The 25380-nt window shown below is 40.8% G+C and overlaps 1 protein-coding gene across 2 annotated transcripts in view; it reads right to left on the bottom strand.

Moving 5' to 3' along the window:
* Positions 1–1693: 1693 nt before the first annotated feature.
* The window catches only part of sh2d3ca (SH2 domain containing 3Ca), a 51989-nt gene continuing 28302 nt past the window's right edge, over positions 1694–25380 (bottom strand). For both annotated transcript variants that reach the window (XM_078271088.1, XM_078271089.1), the window contains 11 exons: positions 15670–15798; positions 11807–11956; positions 10520–10797; positions 9390–9517; positions 8904–9276; positions 7496–7625; positions 7194–7309; positions 6751–6922; positions 6511–6622; positions 6213–6419; positions 1694–4048 (listed from right to left, as the gene is read on the bottom strand). In XM_078271088.1, the coding sequence (XP_078127214.1) occupies positions 3873–4048; positions 6213–6419; positions 6511–6622; positions 6751–6922; positions 7194–7309; positions 7496–7625; positions 8904–9276; positions 9390–9517; positions 10520–10797; positions 11807–11956; positions 15670–15798 (1971 nt within the window). In that variant the 3' untranslated portion in view covers positions 1694–3872. The remainder of the gene's footprint in view (positions 4049–6212; positions 6420–6510; positions 6623–6750; positions 6923–7193; positions 7310–7495; positions 7626–8903; positions 9277–9389; positions 9518–10519; positions 10798–11806; positions 11957–15669; positions 15799–25380) is intronic.

The following is a 25380-nucleotide window of genomic DNA, read 5'->3' as shown; positions in this document are numbered from 1 at the left end:
CCAAACTTCAGTCATCTTCATCTCAGCATCTCATACTCAAAGTTGAATGTGATTTTCGATGTTTCGAACCTAGGAAAAGATTGAACTCCCCCACATATCTGCCTGTAGATGGAAGTCAAAAGTCAACGCTAAGCTGCCAGGCACCAGCTATAGAGCAGCCAGGGTCACACATGATCAGATGACAATGACCCACACAATGGATTAGCTATAAAGGGACTGGGGGACAGAGATTAGGGGTGAATTGATGACGATTGGCTGGCTGGCTGGCTGGCAGGCCTGGGAGATCTTGGGTCTGTTTCAATAAGGAACATAAAGAGCTGAAATTAACATGTACCATGATACCAAGCAGAGAGAATCCTCTTAGAGATTACATCCATAACATGTTACGCCTATGGAACTGTATGGAGAGGGGGGACAAAGAGCAGAGCGAATGATCATTTTCTATTATAGCAGATTATGGGGCATCCTATTCTGTTCTATTCTGTTTGATTCTATTGTATTTTCTGCTACATTATGGCTTTTGTTTTTACTGTCACACATGTAGTAATTCTTCTACTTTCTGTTTTTCCCAGCAATATTTTCACCTGTTATAAACTGGACCCCCCACCTCAGTCTAACAGCTGCCAGGCTGCACTATACTGCCTCCTTCATGAAGGGGGTAAGCAGCAAGAGAAAAAGCAGTTTTCCAGCAACATCTGTGTTGTTGCACACATACACACATGTTGAGAAAAGCACATGTTGATACAAAAACACACGCATGCACACATACGGACAGACACACGCTCACATGCATGGATACACACACGCACACAGTCCATCTGTCTTTGTCTCCCTCCCACTGCCATCACCATGGGTCTGTCTGCAAAACAATGTGTGAGGCTTCACACAACACGCATGCTCACTTCATAAGGTGCATTTTCAGTTAAACACAAGATACATTGCAGATTTCTACGCATAATGAACATCAATAGAGTAGCTAAAGTGCCCAGGAGGGTGCATTATCCAAGAAACTAGAAGACTAACAAGGATGTTCTGGTCTACCTGGGGAGGAGCCACCTAAACTGGACCAGGAACCAGGATGCTCATGGCTTCAGCTGGCTAGAGGAGGGATAACTGTAAACTGTATATAAGAGAAGGGTCAGCTTTGGTTTGACAGGGAAATGCTGCCCCCTATTGGCTACTAATTTGAATTGCAAGAGAATGGTTCCTTCAGAACAAGCCTTTTACCCTTATCAATTTGAAACTAGTTGTTGCTAAGTATCTTACTTAGAACTCAGTGGTGGTGTCTTTTTCTACTCTAAAAAGAAATGTATAGAGATAAGTCTGGTGGTTATGTTTCTTATTTCTTCTTTATCATTTTTCTAATAATTGTCAACAAATCTCATGAAAAGACCAAAACAGCAATGTGTTTACAGTCTCCCAATCCTCTCCAACTTCCCCGGGCTTTTGTCAGTAAATATGTAGCAGTGTATGTAGGATGACTCAACTAAACTACATTGCCCATGTTCATGAAGGATCATGTCAGCCGGTGCAACAGTATGGCTCATTTATAGCTTGATAAATAGCTTTTAGACAATAATTGAGATCTAAGTTTACCTAGCAAGGCAACACTTAATTGTTTGTTAAAATGTTTGGGATTTGATGACTATGAGAAATATATGTGTATGCTTTTTGTCTGAACGAAACCACACCCTTTGACACAAGCAATCATTTTATTTGAAAAAAAGTGAATTTCTATGTACAGTACGTAAAAAAAAAACCATGAGATCATACCTGAAACAATTCTTGTCTTTTAGCTTTTCACGTTCATCTCACACAGTCCTGTTATGAAAAAACAGGAGAATCCACACACTGTCAGAGCATTCCTGTACAGCATTCAACAGAGGACAAATCATATTACATCAACATCATCACATTCACGTCATCAGTGCTATCAGATATCAAACATAAAGCAGTAGGTATATCTGATAACGTTGATGTCAAACATTGGTCTCAAAACACACAACAAATGTGTTATTTTGTTTGTATGTCATCCTGTTATGTTGTATTACAATTAATGATTCAGTGTTTTTTTCTGACTAAAGATCACCCCCTGTTGGACCATAGTGGGAGCTGGCACATGGCTCCTCACCTCATGAACTGATCTGTACATGTCCAGATAATCATCCAATTTAAGAATCTCTGATATGCAACTCTTGGGCAGAAGGATATTTCTTTTTTGAATTATTTCTGTTTGATTGATTGATATCTGATATGACTTTAGTTCATATATAGATTATCAGTTTGGATAGGGTTTGAGAGAACAAAGAATATACATCTAAAAAGAAGGTGATGTCGGGGGCAAAAAGTGAATATTGTGATTGGGTGTCTGTTCCTCAGGGGCCTCAGCCCTTGGTTGAAATGATTGCATAGCTCTGAGAGTCAGCTCCAGCCCTCTCAAGCCAACATGCTGTAAATACAGCAAGGATTTAACACCAAACAGTCAACCAAAATGTAATCCCATAGCAATAAAATGATTAGCTCTATTGCTGAAACACAAACTCAAAACATACAACATGACATTCTCTGTAGTAGGGCTGCTGTCGACATGTTATTATTGGACTTAGTTTGGGAACTTCCTTTATAATTCATTGTTTTCAAAACTGGAAAAAAGATGAACGATAACAGATATCTCTGTCTGTTTGGTATCATTCAAGATTATCCACAGACCTAAAAGATCTTCGATGGATCATCTGCATATTGCCACGTTTGACACATTGTTATATTTTAGTTGGCAGTTTAAAGCATTTTAAAGCAAAACATTTTACTTGGTATAACATTTATAGCTGCATGCATCAACCATTGTAATAATTTCTGCAAACTAAAGCTTCAGTCATACCAATGTATGTTCGTAAATGTTTACATACTAAGTGAACATTGCTTAAACTAAATTTAAAAATCCCATTTGTCCTCTGTCTGTTAGTGCCATTTTAAGCTAAATTATGTGTACAAGACCAAATGTATTAGTCAAACAGCTACAACAGAGGGACGTTGATTTGTCCTCTTAACATTTTTAACAATTCGCAAAACCCTCACATTGAAGTTGCTGCATGATGTCTGCAAATGTATTATTTCGGATACATTTATTAATGCATGCCTGATACATTTTTTAAGGGAGTCAATGGGACTGCTTGATACATATTTAATGAGGTTTTATGAACATGGTTCCCTCAGAATGAGCACTGGCAGTTTCTCATGAGTTTGGTGAAGCAACGTCCATGATGTTTAGATATCCGTTGATCATAGCAAAATAAATAAGGACTGAAGGCATGTAAACATACATACATACGCACGCATACAGACCCACACTCACACACACACACAGACAACACATCTATTATGAGCTATGCAAGTTATTGTTAGCATTTCTGCTACAGTGTGTGACAGCAGTTTGAAACAAGAGAGTCTGTGTTTTATTGGAGCAAAGCAAAACTCTGCAGCTCTGTTTGGCCCTCAGGACACACCATACACGTTACGGTTTGTACCAGGCAGAGGAGCTGGTCACCCATCTCCCCCATCTCCCCCATCTTCTTGTCCACTTAGCTTGTCTCCTCTCAGACGCCATTTAAATATTTTACGATAAGTGAGGAAGTCCACAGGGAGGAACAGAAGAAGTCCACAATGAGTGCAACACATGTTATAAGTGAGACCCTCTTTTCTATATTGCTCACTGCACATGCTCGGTTAGCTGCCTCTTCATTCACTCTACCCCCTCCCAGTGTTCACACTGGACTCTTCCACATCATCCTTTGCGATGCAAAACAAGACCATACCACAATGAGTGGTGAGTGCAGATGGGGGTGTTTTGGCGATGTTGGGTGTTAGGGCAGGTGCTATAGCTCGCTGTGGCGCACAGGAGGCTCAAGCTTGTGTGACAGAGCGGTGAGGACCTTGTCGAACTTCTCATAACGCTCTGATTGGCTGCCCTCAGAGCCGCGGCTGCCCCACAGGAGACGCATCTGAAACTCTGTCTGGAAGATCTCATGTATTTCTGCTTGCTCCTGGAATCCTGGAGAGGAGAGGAGTACGGGGTTACTCTTGTTAGACGACATTGTATTCATGATATTCAACCTTAAAAAAAAAAAGTTTATATAAATCCCATTGCATGATAAAATAAAAAACGACGCTGTGGAAAAACTAAACTGATTTTGTCAACTAATAAAATTTAGAATTAAAAATTGTTTTTATCAAAAGCACTTGAAATATTACAATATAAATAATACTGTAACAAAACAAAAGAACTAAATAATTAAAAGAAAACTACTGCTAAATGAAAAAAAGAAGGAAACTAAGTCACAATTGAAAGAAAATTATATTAAAAAGTAAATTTGAATAATTAACAAAAGTACTGAAAACCCAAATCTATCATAATTTGGTCTGGCAAAATTATCTTAACTCAAAAGGTCCACTTACTATCCCTTCACCCATATCTCATGACCTTCATCAGTGCTCTTCCCCCTTATATATGACCACTTATTATCACGTGAACTACCTTTGGACCTCACATACTGCTACCAAGGTAAAGAATGAACTTTCATGATTGAATGCTCAATTAAATAATTCAAACTCCATAACCTTACCCTTTAGATGAACTAAAGACAGAACCAATTTCTACAACTGTATGAAGTAAGCATCTCAACTTTGGCTCATAGAAATGTTGATGAGGGGAGCAGACTGAGGCTGATAGATGGCGAAATATAACAGGAAACAGAGATGTGAGCTGAAAGCTACTGACGCACTGTTCAATAAAGCAGTAATGGCCTCAAACTGAAAACCATTGGGGAGGCATTAGGGATCAATACAGTTAACACAGTAACCACACACACTCACATTATTAACAGCATGAGATGTAACACAATACTAGCTGTCCCACAAGAACACAAGACGCTGTGCTGAGAAAATCTGTTCATAATATCTTAGGTTTGGTGTAGATGAAATAATAAACACTGTTGACTGTATTATTGAACTTAAAGCAAACAGTATTAGGGGAAAAGGGGTGGTGAGACAAAACAGTTTTGGCTCGACTTGGTAAATGGACTGCATTTATATAGCGCCTTTCTAACTTACTAGACAAAGCGCTTTACAATTTGCCTCTCATTCACCTATTCACACACACACACACACACACACACATACACACACACACACACACACACACACACACACACACACACACACACACACACACACACACACACACACACACACACACACACACACACACACACACATTCATACACAGAATGTGGCAGAGCTGCCATGCAAGGCACTGGCCTGCCCATCAGTAGCAATTTGGGGTTCAGTGTCTTGCTCAAGGACACTTTGACATGCAAACAGGACCATCAACCTTCTTATTAAGACGCTCTGCTCTACCTCCTGAGCCATTGCTGCCCAAAAGTGGTCACACAGCTTTATTTTTTATTTTATTTGTTTTACAGCTAAACAGTACAGTGAAATATGTTTCTGAAAACATTCAAGGTGAGAAATATGCAATGCAGTAACAGAATCGTGATTCATTTTGATCAGCGCAGCCTAGTTTTACAGTTGTGTCTGGAGTTCATGGGTAGTCATTGACACTGTGTTAGAGACTCCTTGGCTTGTCAGTGGAAACTTGCAAATGCCATTAGGAGCACTAGGGGGAAGCAGAGGAACATGATTTGCTACTGTCAGGATATAGTGACTGTTCCAGCAAATATGACAAACCATTGTTTTTTTTTTAAGTTAACCACTGAACCTTTAAACCCAAAGTAGGGCTACAGCTGAAGCTGATGAGAATGTCATTAATTTTGGATGTATTTGGTCATAAACTCAATTATTGGGCATATAATCTTTAATTTTTTAATTACCAAGGTAATTACAATTCATCCTGAGGGGAACATGAATGTGTGTACCAAATATCAAGGCAATCCATCCAATAGTTGTTGAGAAATCTTACTCTAGAGGAAAAATCAGGGGATCACCAAAATCATTAGGATTCATCATCTGGGAACCATGAATGTCTGTACAAAATGGCAATCCATCCAATAGTTGTTGACATTTTTCAGTCTGTACCAAAGTGGTGGATGGCCCAAATGCACGGCCGACCAACAGACAAACCATTGCCATACATAGAGCCATGCCGCTAGCATGGCTAAAAACAAACGCATGTTGTCTCAGGTCACGCTGGGCCTTACCCTGCAGTTTGGTCTCAGTGTTGGTTCTATAGATCCCCCCGTGATGTGCGATGGTACGAGCCGCCTCTAGGTGGTACATGACCACATCTACTCCAACCTCTGCACTCTCCCAGGGCTCCAGCGTCTCCCCTACAGCCATACCCCGCTCCAATAAGGAAAGGACGGGAATGATGTGGGGGAGGGAGGTGTTGGACAGGGCATTCGACTCTGTACGCAGGAGGAGAGTTTTCAGTTCAGAGTTGTAAATAAATACACGCATGTATGAAACACATACCAACTATGTAATCTATGATCTCACCTTTGCCATCGTTCATATTCTTCATGAAAGGTTTGAGCTTCTTCTCATAAAGAATAGCGCCCTCTGTGTGTCTCTGGCGTAATGTTATCCACGTCTGCTCCAGGCGGGAAATCTGTAGCAATGAGTGACGCAACAACATTTTTAAGAATGCATTATTTTTTCGGAAACCCTTGGAGTTTTTGTGCTTATAATGGGGACTTTTTTTCTATATATATATATATATATATATATATATCTTACTTGTGGCAGCTCCAGCGCTCTCATCACAGCAGCAAAGCCAAACATGTTGCCCAGGTTGCTTTTCAACTCTGCTGCCAATTGGATGGTCTTGTGGAGCAGGGCCGCCCTCTCCTCTGTGCTTCCTGTACAGCCCAGCAGGTCCACCGCCATCATGATAGACATGGTATAAAACCTGAGAAAAGAAGGTGCTATTCAATAAGATGCATCAATAAAAGTTAATTAACGCTGCTGATAGGGAAACAGAAGTTGTTGAGTCAAAGCCTATTTTGAAAGCAACTCCGGAATTTAACATTGTGGCAGGCTGTAGTGTGTTACAAGATAAGAACAGAAGGGAAAAGAAGAGAAGAGATGGAGGAGAAGAACAGAAGTGTTCAAGATAAGCAATAGCTGAATTAATGTAGGAGTTAGTGAGTGATGTATGACGGAAGACAGTGTGGTTGTACCTCTCCAGTAGGTCAAGTCGTAGCTGGTGTCCATGTGGTAGTGTCAGTAACTCCAACCCTGAGGACACTCCCATCATCCTTTGCATGTCTGACGTTACACCTAATATTCTAGCCACCTGTCCAAGAGTTAAAAAAAACAGATCAGTTGTATGTGTGGTGTGATGTTTGTGTGCATACATATTATTGGTCACATTGGGTGTCTTTATGCATTTACTGTATGTGAATATGCAAGTCAGCATGTGTGCTTCTGTATGCATCTGTGCTCGCATGTCACCTGCATATATTTATGCGTTTGTGCATACCGTGCAGTCCACCATGGTGATGTGTTTAGCCGCGGTCCTTGCATCCACCTCAGCCAGCAGCTCTTTGACTCTCTTCAGCACAGACATCTCTAGAGGCTTATTCTCCGCTGGCATAAGGCAAGACTCGTACCTGCACAGGAGCGGTTACACCGTATTAGAAAATACTGAACAAGGACAGAGACATGAGCAATGGCAAGGAGTGCAGGAAAAGAGGCCTCTGGACATAAACTGACATATGCAAACCAAACCAAATACACAGTATACAGTATGTGTCACTCAATAATAGCTAACATTAGTGACATTGTGTCTTAGTCATTAATCCTGCTGTAGTGATGAGCTCTAACTGTGTCTGTTTCTTTTTAGCTCCCTTCAGCAGTTGTCTTGATCATCAGTTCAGTGGAATTTTCTCTCTTTACTGAGCCCGGCAAACGGCCAGCCATAAAGTAACTTGACATAAAGGAAGGCCAAATGTTTGGACATATTTCTATAGCTACTCTTCTTCCCATGGGCATGACAACTATTTCTTAAATTCACATTCAGCCGTAGCAAATTTATTTCACTGTTATCCAGATTTTCTCCATGTAATGTCATTTTTAACTCAAAGAGATTCACGCAGAAGCTACTTCCACAGTTGATGGAAATAGTAAGCTGTTGTGTACTGTTTTTAGCAACTTTCTAACAGCATGATTTTGCATAAGTCTTTGCTGCACATGATGAAAGTTTGCAACTCTAGTACCTCCCACAATGCATTTGAAAGTGGTCAAACTGTCTTATCTTTTTGACAGTCTAAATGCCCTATCAGCCCTCAATGCATGTAACATACTTCTGAATTAGCTCCTGAATTTCTTTATATTCTATTTTTCATCTAAAGTCATTTTCCTAAAGAGAGAAATAGTGCTAAGACTCACTCACTTCCTAACTTCAAGTTTAAAGAGAGGTTAGGTATCCTTTGGAAACACCATGAAGTGCAAGTTTGGAAGCATAATCCTGTGTGTGTGTGTGTGTGTGTGTGTGTGTGTGTATGTGTTCTTGTTTAACTATATTCGTGGGGTCCAAAAACCAGGAATACAGAATACTTGTGGGGTCAGGACAGCTTTGTGGGGCCCAAATGCTGGACCCCACAACTTCAAAGGGCTATTTGAGGGTTAAGACTTGGTTTTATGATTAGGGATAGAATTAGGTTATGGTTAGGGTAAGGGTTAAGTTTAGGCATTTAGTTGTGATGGTTAAGGTTAGGGTAAGGGGCTAGTGAATGCATTATGTCAATGATGGGTCCCCACAAAGATAGTGAAACGCAATGTGTGTGTGTGTGTGTGTGTGTGTGTGTGTGTGTGTGTGTGTGTGTGTGTGTGTGTGTGTGTGTGTGTGTGTGTGTGTGTGTGTGTAGGTGTGTGTGTGCATCTCATACCTGGATGGCCTAAACGAAGACGCTGTCTCCACCTGTGGGGTGCTGAACATCCCCTCTCCTTCCTCCTTTGCTCCGTCCTCCCTCCCTTCTTCCACTCGCAATCGCTCCACGTAGCTCTTATTTGGGGGTTTAGGGGGCCCAGCAGGGCAAGGTCTGAGGTCACAGTAGCTCCCTGCTGTATCTGAGGAATGTGATTGGTAGCTGGGATGATGGGCGGGCGTGGAGTGTGCCGAGTGAGAGGTATGCGCGGGATGCTCTGGGGGGTTGTTACTGGCTGAGGGGCTGAGCTGAGGGTCGCTGGAACGACGCATCACAGGGGAGGGTGGGACGACAGCCAGGACCCGCCCACCTGAGTGGGCTCTCTGCCTGGTGACTGTAGAAAGAGTGAAGATTCTTATCACTTATGGAGACTGTCATTGTAAATGTGAGGTGCTGAGCTTTTACTTTTTATTCATGTGTCTGAGGGTGTGTGTCTCTGGCACTTACTAGCACTATATGCAGGACTCAGTGGGGTTTCTCCAACAGGTGACAAGGGGCAGCGATACTCCTGAATCTGGTCCATGCTCATCGCACAGTTCCGCATTGCGTCCTTATGGTGGTGGATTGTCGATGGGCTGCAAACAGCATTTTTACATTGTAAACAATCTTTGGGTATGGATTTAAAAGCTGTTGAGGCACTGAAGGGAACCTCAAAAAGCAGTGCAGTTCAGGGTGTCACATTTATCAGTTTTAGGTGACAGAAATGGTGTCCTTACAGATGCAAATGCTAATTATTTTAGGATGAGAGAAATGGGAAATATTTTAGTTGGTGCAACCTTGAAGACAATTATTCTACTTCATGACACGCTCGTGTTATTTATGCAATAAAACCATGTTTAGGATTTTAAAGCAGGAGCAGAGAATGTAGCAGTGTGGCTTCTTAGGAAAATATTAACTGCACTTTAAAACTAATGTTTAAAAGGTGCATAATCACTTTGTTTATCAATGTGTATCATCTTTGCCTTCTAAAACCCAGTGTGTAATTGGCATTGGCCCCATTCTTTAAAGGCTTGCTCAACTCCCTTCCATAGGCTAAAATGGACATATTTGTCTGCTCCTTCTTTGTAGATTCAAGTTTTAAACAGTCTAGGTATGTTTGAAACTTGACAGATCCAGTGCAGAAGTGGCCAAGTGAACAATTCATTTTGCAACTTCACTCTGAGGAAACTAACAGGACTTGATGCTCATTACTAGAGGAGGTGCTAATGGTGTTTGTGAAGTGAGGGAATTGCAGGACTGTGGGAGGAAAAGTGCTCTAATTTAGTGCTCAAACACAACACTAGTCACACACACACACACACACACACACACACACACACACACACACACACACACACACACACACACACACACACAACCTGCAGTTGGGCCCAGGTTCCGGCTCTGGTTCTGGTGGTGCCACTGGTGTCTTAACTGGACTGGGACTGTCTGAGTCACTGATCATGTATATAACATAGAGCAAGAATGAAAGAATGAAATACGAAGAAAAAAAACTGTCAGGGTTTAATTATTGGCTGCTCAGCTGTTGCATCTCTGCCGCTTAAAAAACACATACACTCCTCGTTCTCCCGGCTCACCTGTGAGGTATCATCTTCTCAGCCGTCAGCCCATCGGTCATGGTGACGCTCCGTCTCTTGATGTATGCGCCCCTCTGACTGGACGGTGAGTAGGTGGAGCCTTGCTTGCTGCAGGCCAGTGCAAAGGTGGCCTCCAGGTAGCGCAGGGGGAGAGTCCTGCTGACCGGACAGTAGATGTGGACTCCGTTGGACTGGGAGACCGGTTTGCGCTGGCCCACGTAAAACCTCACAAGCTCCTGGACCGAGTCGAAGCTGTCGGACTCCAACATATACTGCACCTGAGGATAATTTCATATAACAGCTTTGTGTTTTTTGGTATACCTGCTGTAATTAGTTGCACCATGAACATGTTGAAGGGAAGAAAACTGGAGCATCTGTGTTCTCTCTTCACTCAAATATCACTCAGAAAAGGAAGCCTACCCTCCATGTTTTTTACCACAGAATTATTTTAGTGGGGAGCACAAAATGCTGCTGTTCCTTTTAAATTGTATTATTTCTACAGTGCTTAAAACCTGTTTACTCAGTGCAGAATCATTTAATAACTACTTTGTGCATGATAAATTGAAACATGGGATTTGAAATTTGGAGGAGGCATAGCTGTTCAACAAGGCACACCTGCGCCAAAATAGTCTGCCCAATGTAACTATTTTCATCATTAGGAGCAACAAGAGAAAATAAGACTCTTCAAATGGAGGATGGATCTTGACTTGCCAAACCCAGGAATAAATAATAAAGCTAAAAATGCACTCTACTGGTTAAACCCCCTATGTGCTGAGGGGTTTGTGTCTTGATGCAGAGGTCCGGGGTTCGGGTCCGACCTGTGATGGTTTCCTGCATGTCTTCCCCCTCTCTCTCCCCTTTCTCACCTAGCTGTCCTATCAAGTAGAGGCGGAAAAGCCCAAAAAGTGGTCTTTGAAAAAAAAAAAAAAAAAGCACTCTACTCAAGTATGATGGAAGTGAGGCGAGAGGAGGAGGCTATGGGCAACACTGCCATGTCTATAAAGGCCAGTAAAGACTGTAGTTAAGACTCAATACACATTTCACACAGTCAATATGACAGGTCAAACACAGGTGTGACTAATAACATTATCAATTGGCTTTTCTAGTGCCTGGACTCTGGTGTTGTACATGCTGACTCACCAACAAAGCACTGGCAGAGACACCTAAATGGAACAGAGCCGCTGCTAATGTTATTAGTTACACCTGTGCTCTCCCTGCTCCCACCCAGACAAGGAGTAACTTTCTGAGTGAAGGTTTGAGCCAACCAGTAAGAGCTTTAATACGTACCTTGGTCTCATTGGATTTGACCAGGACTTTGCTGATTTTGAAGTGCAGCACCTCATTATCCCATCGACAGGTCAGTACGTAGTCACCCACACTGGTCACAGAGTCACGCACGAGGAAATCCCCATTACGTACAACCAGAGTCTCTGACACCTAGACAGAAAATATGTATATGGGTTTTATTGTTTGTAAAAACAAGACAAAAGACTCCAATCTTAAAGAGCTGGAAGCAAACTTGGCTTACCAAGCTACAGCATGTGTGTGAATATTTTGTGTCTGACACGTTGACTGTTGAATAATTGAATAATTGAATTTAGAGAATCATGATTATTTATAACAATGCCTTAGGACAGTGTGTTTCTCTAAACAAACACAACTATCTCTCTCCCTGCTACTATGCACAGTTTGAATTGGCAATGATGGATAAAATGCCAGTGTCGGTGGTCGGAATCTCTTTTTCAGGATGCATTTCATCGAGTTCAGCTCTATTGTAAAAATGAGTTATTTTGAATTTATTAACAAAACAAAGAACCCAGAAAAAGCCATTTTCCCATTCTCCCATTTATGGTCAATGGAGCAGCCTCAGGCTGTACATCTTGCTGATACCAAACACTACAGAAGTATCTCAGAGGCCTGTGCTACGAAGCAAGATTTGGCGTTAACAAGGTAACTTCAGGTTCAACCCAGGGTTTTCTGTATCACGATGGTGGATCACTTGTTACCGGGTTCAATCGCCATGGTAACTTGTGCTGAACACCTAACCTGCTCCTGAGCAGGTTATGTTGGAGATTAGAGATCAACAATAGGTGTAAAAGCACCACCTACTGACCAATTAAGTCACCGTTCTTAGAAGATCAGGTGGAGCTCGGTGCGCGGAGAGAGAGAGAGAGAGAGAGAGAGAGAGAGAGAGAGAGAGAGAGAGAGAGAGAGAGAGAGAAAGAGAGAGAGAGAAAGAGAGAGAGAGAGAGAGAGAGAGAGAGAGAGAGAAGTAGTGACTGTATTGCGTTCTGCCTGTAAAACCATGTCTGTGTTTTTCATATTTATGTAGAATTATAGTTTGTTCTTCTTATGTAAAATATGCAGCTCTGGTAGATGTTTGAGATTGGTCGTGCTGTGCAAACACCGCCTCTTTTATGTGAACGTGTGTGCCGCTGGATTGGGAAACCCTGGGTTGATAACTAGTTGATAACCACCGTCGTGACACAGGTTATGAGGGACCGTGGTTGGATTAGTGAATGTAATGGAAAAATTACATAGACCATGATTTTCTTAACAATGATTGTTCATCTTTTGAGTAATTTTTAATTATAAGTAGATCCTTAAAATATGCCTCTGAAACATGTGTCTCCTAAAGATATTTCCTGACAAACAGTCCTCCAGTGTTGAAGATAGCTGAAAATGTTATGACCCTGTAATTCTCCACTGTAAGCAAATGGTAACAAAACACAGGCGCCTCCAGAGATATGCAAAGGTCAGTTTGCCCGAACTTAAGGTTGGAGCCTGAACCAATCTGTAGACGAGATAAATTATTGAAGGACTTTTTACGCACTAGACAGATGTACAGGAACAGCTTTAGACAGCAGTGTTCAAGATTAGAATGTTTTCCAAACATGGTCGTGTTTCGGCTGGGAAAATGGTTCATAAGGAGATGGCATATGTTACGCGAGGCACAGAACTGTTGTCACTTTGTAACTCTGTTCATTGTGAATTGCTGTTCTTGTCATTGTTTGGTTGTTCTCTCGAGAAAATAATTAAACCCTTCCACTGGATACCTAAACTTTTAATCCAGTAATCCAGTCTTTTTTTTGTTTCAACAAGGTCTCTTCTTCACCCAAATTCCTCCCTCGCTGAACAGAAACTTCCACCACATGAAGCCGGGTAACTGAAAGAAATCCGGGGCATGTTGATCTTGGTTCATAGTACAGGCCTCTGGTGTCTATGAGAAGAGATTGCAAATATTGATCTAGTAGTTATGTAGGGAAAGAGAAACATATTTCAAACTGAGCAGTAATTCCCTTTAAAAGTACCTGCAAAGAGACTGCTGATGAAGGCTGAAGGGGTGATGCTTCAAATTCACTCAACACAGGAAACAAGGCATGAAATATGCAATGCAGCACAGCACAGGGTAAACAGTGCTTCAGAGACCAGCAGGAGGCAGTATACACACAGATCAAAAGCTTAAACCAAGTGCAGGTTCCTCTTATCTCTCCAATTACTAAAGATAAATCTGTTGTCTAAGTTTTATTTAGCTTTTTTTAAACTGATAACTCACCGCATTTAAGAATATATCATTTTTTACGCCAACACTTTGGAACAAAACATATAAAATAATATGACTAAAAGGAAAGCCACATTGGTCCATACACTCATGACGTGTGCACATACTGGAAGTCTTCACTTTAAAGGGAAGAACGGAAGGAAAAAACAAGCAGGAAGAAAGGATAGTTTGTACAGTGTGTGAAGTGTAGTCACTAAGTATTGTTAAGGTAACCAGGGGGCTCAGGGTTTCCCCAAGTTTCCACTGGGACAAACCATGAATACATGAATATTTTATGTAAATTTAAAGAGGAAAGACTCACAGATGGCTGATTTGAATGTGTGTGTGTGTGTGTGTGTGTGTGTGTGTGTGTGTGTGTGTGTGTGTGTGTGTGTGTGTGTGTGTGTGTGTGTGTGTGTGTGTGAGAGAGAGACCAGAGGTTGTGTCTTTGAACGAGTACCCTCCACATGTGCATGCAGTGTGTGGGTGGGTGCAGGTTTGGTGTGTGTCTCTGTGTATGTGTGTCTCAGTCACCAGCTGGGAAACTCAATTGCGTACATAAGCAACACACACAGCTGTCTGTTTGGCAGAGTTTCTCCTCCTTCTGAACGCTAAAGCAATTTCTACTGAGCTGTGACAGATGATGGGATTCAGAAACCAGTGTCATTCTGTGTGTAAAGCATTTAAACTGTGCTTTCAAAGCCAGATAATTTGGCCAAGTAATCGCTCAACTAATACTATTGGTTGACAACCACATCACCCCACACAAAAAAATACTACTACTAATTTTATTGTGGCTTTTTGAAAGAAATAATTAAATGTGGGGAAATAACCATAGCAGCAAAACCTCTTTTTCAGAGTTTACTTATTTAATCATAATTTATTAACTGGCACCGGGACTTAGAGACTCTCACATGAAGTTTAACTTTAAGCTATTTATTTATATTTTACTAGTAATAAATTAAGTTTTGGTTATTTTTAAGTATGAAAGTTTAGTGTGTTCTGGAAACATTACACCACACATTTGATTTAATCAAAACAAATTTTAAAACTAGGGCTGCGATGCTGAAACTAATGATTATTTAGATTTTTTTACTGATCTGTTGATCCTTTTTTTTCAATTAATCAATAAATAATTTGTCTTAAAAAAAGTCAGAAAATTGTGAAAAATGCCTATGAGAGCTGCCCAGAGCGACAAATTGAAACAGCTTGTTCTGTCTATACACCCAATGATATTCAATTTACAATGACATTAAACAGAGGACAGTGCATTTTTTTTTAGTTCATCATTATCAATGTATCAATCAAACAATCTGCCAATTATTCTCTCTATTAATTGATTGTATAGTCTATAAAATGTCAGAAAAAGAGAGAAAAATGCCCAATATTTATGTCTCAGTCTATGGTGAAGTCTTCAAATGTCTTGTTTTGTCTGACCAAAACCCAAAGAAATCAGTTTACAATGATACGAAACAAAGAAAAACAGCAAATCTTCACATACACACAGGGTTTATTACCATGGATTAGTACCTGTGTACCTATCTGTCCTTAAACATCAATTCATGACTCCCAGTGTCATGACACAGTGTACTTCATAATGTGTGTTTACCTCTCTGGGTATGTGTCCATGGTACCAGCCATGGCTCCTGATGTCAGCAGCGCTCAGTTTCAGCTCCTCCTCCAGCTCCTTCCGAAGTTTCTCAGGAGGAGACTCCAGCAGGTACTTCTCCTTGGAGAACTGCGTGGAACAAATACAAGAACACAACAAGACATGAGTGGGAGTGAGTTTACACAAGGGATTGCTCACAGTGTATTCACATGTAAATAAACCATAGATCAGTCTATGTAACTTTTATTTATTCAGGTACATCTTCTGATTTAGATCTAATTTTCAAGAGGGAAATGATTCAAGAGGGACTTGAGTGCATACATCTAATTATATATACATACATCATTTAGAATCTACAATACAAAAAGATGCTGAATTAATACTTCAGTTTAGAGCATGAAAACAATGTTATAGTATAATACTGTAACAAATGTGTATGGTTTCTAGCTACAGCAGAGCGTTGTTTACACTAACACACACACACCTGTGTTACAGAAGGCAACACTGCAGTGAAGCAACACTGTGTGCTGCCTTCCACACAAGCATGCACACACTGATTCAGGCGCACGCACGCACACACACACACACACACACACACACACACACACACACACACACACACACACACACACACACACACACACACACACTCCAATCGACCATGACCTGATTACAAAGAGGCAGAAATCATCAAGAGCACCCTCTTATTGTTCTCATGTACAGAGGAGACCTAGCTTCAGCTGTCGAGTGTGGTCACTCAGGATAGCTTATAATAATGCCAAATACACACTCGCACAGACATACATGCATACACACAACAAACGAAATCAGATTTCAAAGCTTCATATTTCTGTTTGCACAAAGAACGGCACTTCTGGGTTGTAAAACATGGAAATAAATTCCACTGAATATTTTCATGGTTATTAAAATACAAATAATCTTCAAGCTGCGTGTGCCTGAGATAATGATAACGAGCATACAAGCTTCTTAGTTGATATGGTGATTGGTTGAATCCACAATCAAAACTCTGAGAGGAAACTCAGCACAATAATTCAAAATGTTTGAAGAAAGTATGTGCTCAGATATCTGATCAACTCATGAACTATTTGAGTAGGAAAGAAAAGGAAATCCCACACTGGGACCTTGATGTTACGTGACGGCACCATAACAACCGATGATTGTGGAAAGATTGAGTTCAGATAGATGATCTTAGACGAGGCAAACAGGGGACATACAAACACAAACTCTTACACAAATAACCTCAAAACACAAGAAAACCACACAGGAATAAACAGCGAAAGGAAATCATCTAGACTCTGCCAATATGAGGAGAAATGAGACCGGAGACCAAAATAAACAGTAAACAGCCTTGTCGCTAAGGCTGGCCTGTCGTTTCTCCTAATATCTTCCTTCAATCTCTCTCTCCCTTCCTCTCAGGCTCAATATTTCTCTCCTACTTTCTCTCAGTCACACTCTTTTCCCTCTTGCCCACCATTCATCTTCCTCGCTCTGTTCACCATCCCTCACAATCAAAGTTTGTTAGTTGTTAAACTTTTGCTGAATGCGTGCGACACAGACTAGAGGATAGATACCCGAACCGAGCCCATCAGGATCTGACGGGCCGGGCCGGGTTCTGACAGATATTTAGAAATGATGTTCGGGTTCGGGTCGGGCTCGGTCACATCAGCACGATAAGGCATTGAACATTTTAAATTTAAAAAAGCTTATTATGTAGGTGCACTAGAGGATAGATACCCGAACCGAGCCCGTCGGGACCCGACGGTACCCAACAGGCTGGGCCGGGTTCTGACAGATATTTAGAAATGATGTTCGGGTTCGGGTCGGGCTCGGTCACATCAGCGCGATAAGGCATTGAACATTTTAAATTAAAAAAAGCTTATTATGTAGGTGTGCGCCTGTGTTAACGTGCGCTTGTTTCCCCGTGTGCGCTGATGCGCTCATCTGTTGACATTTCCAAATGTCTTCCTACAGTTGCTTAATAAAAGCTTTCCACACAAACAAACGTACGTGTCATTAGTATGAGAAAAAAACCAAGATTTTAACTGTGTCATGCTCGGGTCAGGCTCGGACATAAATAACTTAATGCCTGTCGGGCTCGGGCCGGTTCGGTTACTGCTCTGTCGGACACGGGCCGAGCCGCACTCACAGCCCGATCCGCACTCTAACAGACAGACAGACAGACAGACAGAGAGGCAAAGACATTGTGAGAGACAGTAGGAGAGAGGATGGGAAACTGTGACGATCTGTGTGTGTACAGTGTGTTTCTGCCTTCCAGCATTAGTGTGTGTGATGTGAGGAGACTACAAGGGCCAAACAATCGATCTTATCATCTCCAGGTCACTGCAAGATGAAATTATTAACTTCCTCCTCTCCCAGCTCCTTTCCCCTTCTCTTCTCCCTTTTTTCCAATCCTCAGGGGAACATGGAGGCATATCGCCATGGAGGCTTACTCTCCCAGATTAGATTTGAGGTGTGTGCGTCTGTGTGTGTGTATGTGTGAAGAGGCCAATAATAGAGCAGAGGGGTCAAGTGTGCAGTTATTGCTTTTCCTTGTCTCCCTGGAAACCCAGAAGAGGCCTGCCACTGAACTGATGCTCAACAATGAAGTTGGTGTGTATATGTGTGTATGTGTATATATATGAAGGGTTATGGGGAAAATTGAAATGTCAGTGGGGCTATATTTATGATACGGTTCACGGAATAGGCTGACATCAGGGGGGACATATTGAAAGAGGGAGGAAAAATGAATTGACAATAAAGGAGCAGGAAAGAAAAAGTGATTTGACAAGGACACAGAAAAAAACTTTATTGTATTCTAATAGCATACAAGGGAAATTGAAAGTATACACACACACACACACACACACACACACACACACACACACACACACACACACACACACACACACACGCACGCACACACACACACACACACACACACACACACACACACACAGGGAAACAAAGTCCTGCATCAGCTACTAAATTGCCTAAACTCTCTCATCTGCTAATGGGCTACCTGTTTATCTGCCTCTCTGTCTACATTAATGAGTTTCTCTTGTCTGTCTGTCTTCCTCTGCGCCTTCCTGAATGTCTGATGTCTTGTCTTTTATGTATGCTGCTTGTTTAGTCTGTCTGCCTTTGTGCCTCTCATGTCTGTCCACCTCTTGGTTCATAAATGTGTCTCCATTTTGATCTGACGTTCTGCACTCTCATGCTTATACTCTCAATGTGCACACCTTTACGATGAAATATAATCATGTGCTTGTGTGCTGCTGCTGCTACTAAACCCACATAAAATACTCAGAATAAATAAGTGTGCCTGCTTACATTTGTATCTGATGTATGGAAAATTAATAATGAATAATAAGTATTGGTAGAATAAGTCTATTGTATCAGACCATAACCATTAAATATTAGTAGCAGTAGTAGTACTGTAGTACACCGTAAGTAGTTACTGCTACTATATGATGAAAGATGGAAGACTCTTCTACAGGCAAACAAACACAATGATATATCGCTATGGCAACCAAGGACGAAGCGTAGTGGTGGTATGAGTTGCATACACCTAGTCATTGTAATTATAATAGTAATGTCATACTGGTCTTTGTAGTTGTCTCCTATTGTATGTATGTATTTCCTTTGTGTCTTCCACGACCAGTCAACACATTTCTCGGGAATAGAACTTTATTCTTTATTCTTTATATTCTCACCTTTCCTGTGCTTCACATCTCAACTTCATCTCTGCTGTTCCCCCTCTCATTATTTAAGAGGGGAGTGTGTCTGCTATTAGAGGGGAAGACATACAAGGAAAGTAGGAATTTCTCTGAAATATTAACATGGGACAGATTGACACTGATGTGTTGAAAAAATTTACAAATGTTTACAGAGTTGTTTCATTCATAAACTTTCATAAGTGACAATCAGTATAATCCTTATTTCACTGTAATGTACCATCAAACATTGTCTCAATTTCTGTCAATAAATTTAAAAAATATTTTAGTAGTTTACAGTATACTGTAAGAAAATTGCTAAAAACCAATCCAAGTGACTCCATAAGTGCCGTGCTCCAAATGTTATGCTATATGTTACAGTAACTGTATACTGTGACTTTATTACTACTCAATCAGTGGATATAAAAAAATCGAAATAGCAGGTTTGGCTGCTATGTTAGCATTACCAAGGTGTAACAAGTCAAACCAAATCTTGTGTATCTACAGCATATGCATACCACAGCTGCAGATGCACATGCAGTATAGGCTTGCTTTTTGCATAAGCATAGCACACACACTTGCACATGTACGCACATATAAAGGTGTGTGTGTGTGTGTGTGTGTGTGTGTGTGTGTGTGTGTGTGTGTGTGTCCTACATGGGTGGCACTATTAATGGATGGGGCTCTATTTTTGGTCTGAGCTGGCTGGAGAGAAAGTAACACCAGGTTACCAGAGATAAGAGTGCTGCTAATATAAAGACAGAGATACATGTATTATAGTGGTGGGTTTACTGTAGGCCTATAGTTTGAATGGATGGGGGTGAGTCAGGGAACAGGCGATAGGGGTTAGGGGCGTGTGTGCATGTGTGAATATGACACAGTATGATCCATCACCTAATTTACACCCACATGCACTTGAGATTCTCTTTTCCTCACAGTTGGCCAATTAGATTTTTCGTCTGATGACATAACCACACCCTCCCCGAGTGAAAATTGACACTGCTATCACTCAAGATCAGTAAGAGAAAAAATGGACAACCTAAAAGGAAAATAAATGAAAGGAATGATAATGGGGAGAAATTCTAAATGTATGCACATATTTATACATATATTATGCTTTTTTTTTAGCATGTGTGTCTGTGTGTGTGTGTGTGTGTGTGTGTGTGTGTGTGTGTGTGTGTGTGTGTGTGTGTGTGTGTGTTACTGCGGTTCTTGATTTTGTTATGTTGTCTGTTCCACGATGAATTGCTTATTTTATGTTTATTACTTTGTTCAGTTTGCATGCTTGCTGTTCTAAAATGCAGTTAATTAACAATATTTGATTCAACAAACAATCTGACTACTCAGTTTACTGCAAGATTCAAATAACACCACTGATGTTCAATGCTAAGTCAAAAATATACAGTCACAGGTATTTTACAAATGCACCACGCAGTGGGGTAGAGTGTTAACTTTGGCACAAATCAGCATTTTGTTGTTTGTGGTTGAACTAGTTTGTTTGCTAATTCTTGCTATAGGAGCACAAAGCCAAGTACCTTGAGAAATTTAAAAGGGATTTGACTAAAAACAAACAACTCCTAGAGTGAAGGCATGAATGAGAAATGAAATGCAAGATAATTGCTTACAAGTATAAAAACCTGCAGGGGGAAAAATAGAGTATCTGGCATCTACCAGCATGGATGCAAAGTGAAGAAAGAGAGGAACACATTCCAACCAAAAAAAAAACACCAACAAAAGAGAGGAATGCATTCTAACCAGACTGCAGCACTTAGATCTCAGCACATGTCAGAATGCATCTTCTTTCTTTTTCAGCTCATGGGCTAGCCTCTAACCCCGTTGTCATGGTAACGCCCCGAGTGGTGGTGACAGTGGGGGGAGGAAGGGGGCTGGGTTTGGGCAGACACACACACATGCACACACACACACACACACACACACACACACACACACACACACACACACACACACACACACACACAGGGGTCCAGTTCTTAAAGGACCTTTCTATCCCTTGATCTGCTTTCTCTTTCTCCTCCACTCACCCCCTTCAACTCTATGTATCCCCTTGTTTGGGGTGATAGAATCCCACTGAATCCTCCTATCTGAATCCTCCTATCTCCTATTAGACCCCCCCCTCACACACACACACACACATATTATAGGAGTTTATGTGTACGTGCATGCCCAGTATCACCTCTCCAGACTGCAATAATCCCTCTGTGCCCTCCAGCCTGATTTACACTGCTATATTCACACTGGTTCACACGGGTATTATAGTCTTTAACACAGATGTAAAGTGATATGAGCATTAGAGGAAGTGCTCGTAACATTCCACTTTTTATATTTATCCTGTGTTTTTTCTAAGCAAGGTTGCATTGAATCAAAGCTAATGGAACTGCTTTTGCAATGATGCAATAAAGAAAGCTTGAACTCAACCTGAGCCTGAGCCACTGCAGTTTAACAAGCCTGAATCAAAAATATTTTGGCAGTTCTGGATTTAATACCCTGGGATTTTTGTTTAAGTAAATGCCACTCCTATAGTAAATGGATTGCACTTATAGCACTTTTCTACTCTCGTGGAAAAAGTCTTTACAAAATGTTTACATATTATTGGTTTTACTTTTAAATCATGATGGAAAAGACATATATGCACACTACACACAAACAATGAAAGAATTGACAAACATAAATATCCTACTTCTTAAAGACGATAACCTTTCTTGAACAGTGGCCTAAAATGTATAAGACCTGAAGTTATTTACATGATATTGAGGACAGTGGGTGATTATACCCTTCATGAATATTTATACAAAAATGTAACTTCTATTTAACCATATTCTGAAAATAATGTCTGTATTCAAGTTCCACATTTCACAGACTTGTCCCTCAGATTCTTCAATGTGCGAGTTGCCCTGAATAAGACTTGCACCAATTCTGTTCAGTCTAGAGAGAAGAAGATACAGCTCCGTGTAATAAAAGACAACAATCAACCTTTTCAATAATTCATTCCTATTAAAATGTGTCCATTGCAGTATTTTTTTTAAATAACATATAAAACAAAAACATTAAACGCTCAGCCAGTGTGGTATATGAGATAACAGGTGTAATAACAGTTCGTCCACAGAGATACTCCCTCATATCAGTCTAATTGCTGCAGCAGAGTAATCAGCTGACACACATGGGGCGACGCCTGCAGGCGAAGCACAATGTTCTGCTGTTATAATAAACATTTCAAACGTGAGTTGTCTGACTGAAATGGTACTGTATTTATCGGATGTTGTTTCCTGAAACCTGTACAGTACTCCGGATGATGGTTTAAAGTAAAACTGAAAGCTTCAAACACTTTCTGGAATAACCCTTCTCTTATAAAAGGTGAAAAATGTTGGTAGTAATTAGGCTTCCTTCATTGATTAGGACTGTCTGCACAACACAATGTTTCACATGATGTCATATGAAAGAAACTCATAAACCAGTAAGGTTTCATTTCATTAATGTCGTTCTTATGTAAGGAAATAGAGAAATTAGATCCAGATTTCACTCTGTATCATGTAGCAAATATGGACAGACACTTCACAAACAGGCTATAGCAGGCATTCTAAAACAGAGAGAAAAAAACAGATCAAACTAACAGTGCTGATGTCTCACTTGATCAGACAGTATCAGAGAACCAGCTTCAGACAGAGAGAAAGTGACGACTGGTAGAGAGAGAGAGCGAGAGAGAGAGAGAGAATATGAGACTGATACCAGTGACCTTCTACTGTCGTAAGGAATGAGTGTCTCCGACAAACACATACGCACGTACACACACAAACACACACACCGGACATTCATCCCGATATATATCCTACAGAAATACACACACACACACACACACACACACACACAGTATGGTGTCAGAGAAGAGACCCCCTGGATTGAGTGACAGCTGGTGGACAGGATATGACATACAGCTACACTCAAACTGAGACTGCAGGAAGCACAGTGCGGCTCTGCACTGCGTGGCTCCTCTCTCTTGGTCAAGACTACTCTCTTTCTGCTATACATTTTGGCTTTCTCCATCAGCTCAGTCTTTCTCTCTTTTCTCAATTTTCCCAGGTTACCGCCTCCCTTCTCTCAACCCTATTTTCTCTATTAACTCAATTTCAAGAGTCTTTATGAAGAGACAGTGACAAAGGCAAAATTTAAAAAAAGACGAAAACATGAGAACGCTTTTTCCTTCATTTTGTTCCTATTATTGTTGAGACCCTGTACCTTATGATACTGCCTTATATTTGACAGATGTTCAAATATAGCATCTCTTTTAGGAAAATACTGACTGCAATTAAAAATACAGATTGCATTTTTTTTTTAATACTCAAAAAATGTGCAGAAGAGTTTGGGGTATTTTTCCGAACCTGAATAGTCCTCTGCAGGAACAACCTCCACTAATCAGAGGATAGGGCATTTGCAGCTATGTAGCCTGATACAGACAACCCCGGGAAAAACAAAGTCCTCCATTCACTCTCTTCTGCTCATAAAGCTTAATTGCTTTGACAAATTAAAGTGACCTTGATGAGTATATCAACAGTTTCATCAACTCCTCTCTCCTCTCATGTTAATCATGGTGCCTGGACACTATGAACACTATTGGGGAGAAGGGCGACATGACCCTCCCACCCTCAGTGTGAAATAACGTCCTTGTGTGGAAGTAAAAACAAAAGTGGATGCACTCAAAATGTCTGTCAGAATCATCCTTTGCACCGCAGCACTGTGTGAGCCACAGCTTCTGGTACCTCTCTGCATATTAGGTCAGTATGGGTAGTAACCCTTCAAGCTCCCTTAGTAAAGTCATATATAGTTGAATTTTGGACTAAAACATACATAAAACATGTCTGACCATTTGTGATCTTCATCTATTAAACACAGTTATAAAGCTATGACCTCCCACTGTGTCCCGAGACATCATCAAGGCCACAACTATGAAGATAAAACATAAGTTGTAAAAAAGATTCTTTTAATACATTAATGCAAGTACCTGCCTTCCTCTCTATGGACCATCTTTCTCTCTGTGTCCCCCTCTGACTGCCATTCATATTTTAATGTCTCTTCCTCTGTGATTCACTTCTTTTCCTGCTTTTTGTTTCTGGCTCAAAGACCTACTGAAGTATTTCCTCTCTCTAGTTCTCTCTCCCTCTCTCTAATCAACCTGGTAATAATAACCTTTCTAATCAATCAACATCTATCAGCACTTTGATGAAAGGATCATTACTGAGAGTGTATCAATGTGCATGTCATCGTGCCAACAGATATATGCCAACAATCAGCTGCCTAAAGGGACTGAATGTCCTCTCAGGCTATGTCTGTACTGTATGTGTGTGGTTTTGTGTATTATTATCCACAATACTGTCACTCCTGCTAATTGAATTGTATCTTTTCTGGCTCATTTATCAAAAAAACTGTTGTATACAGATACATGTTACATGTATACATAGAGAATGTGAGAATGTGAGAACATGTATACATGTTTGCACATGACAGCGATGTCAGCGACAATGAGAGAGAAGACAGAAAAAAAGTTACACACATATCACAGAAACACAAAAGAGAAAAAAACAACCTGTTTTAATCCCCACAAACGTGAACAGACGGAGAAACACTAACACATACACACAGATATAAATACACATGACTCTCTCTCTCTCTCTCACACCAGAAGAGTCAGGGGAGTAAACATCTAAACATTTCCCCAAAGCATTCACACAAACTCCTCCCCCCACCCCACACACACACACACACACACACACACACACACACACACACAAGTTTATACACAGGTAACGTGTTTAGTTATCAAAGAAACAGATTGGAGCATTGCTGTCACCCAGAGTGCCATACAGATACTGATTACACAGATTACACAGATTCAATTAGAGGTTTCTCTGGATGAGATTAGATAGCTTGCTTGAACCTAATTCAATTCAAATTAGTTTAATACTTC

This window comes from Sander vitreus, chromosome 16 (assembly GCF_031162955.1).
Source record: "Sander vitreus isolate 19-12246 chromosome 16, sanVit1, whole genome shotgun sequence".
NCBI classification, from domain to species: Eukaryota; Metazoa; Chordata; class Actinopteri; order Perciformes; family Percidae; genus Sander; species Sander vitreus.
The sequence above is the reverse complement of the archived record's forward strand: the minus strand, read 5'-3'. Positions and strand labels throughout refer to the sequence as shown.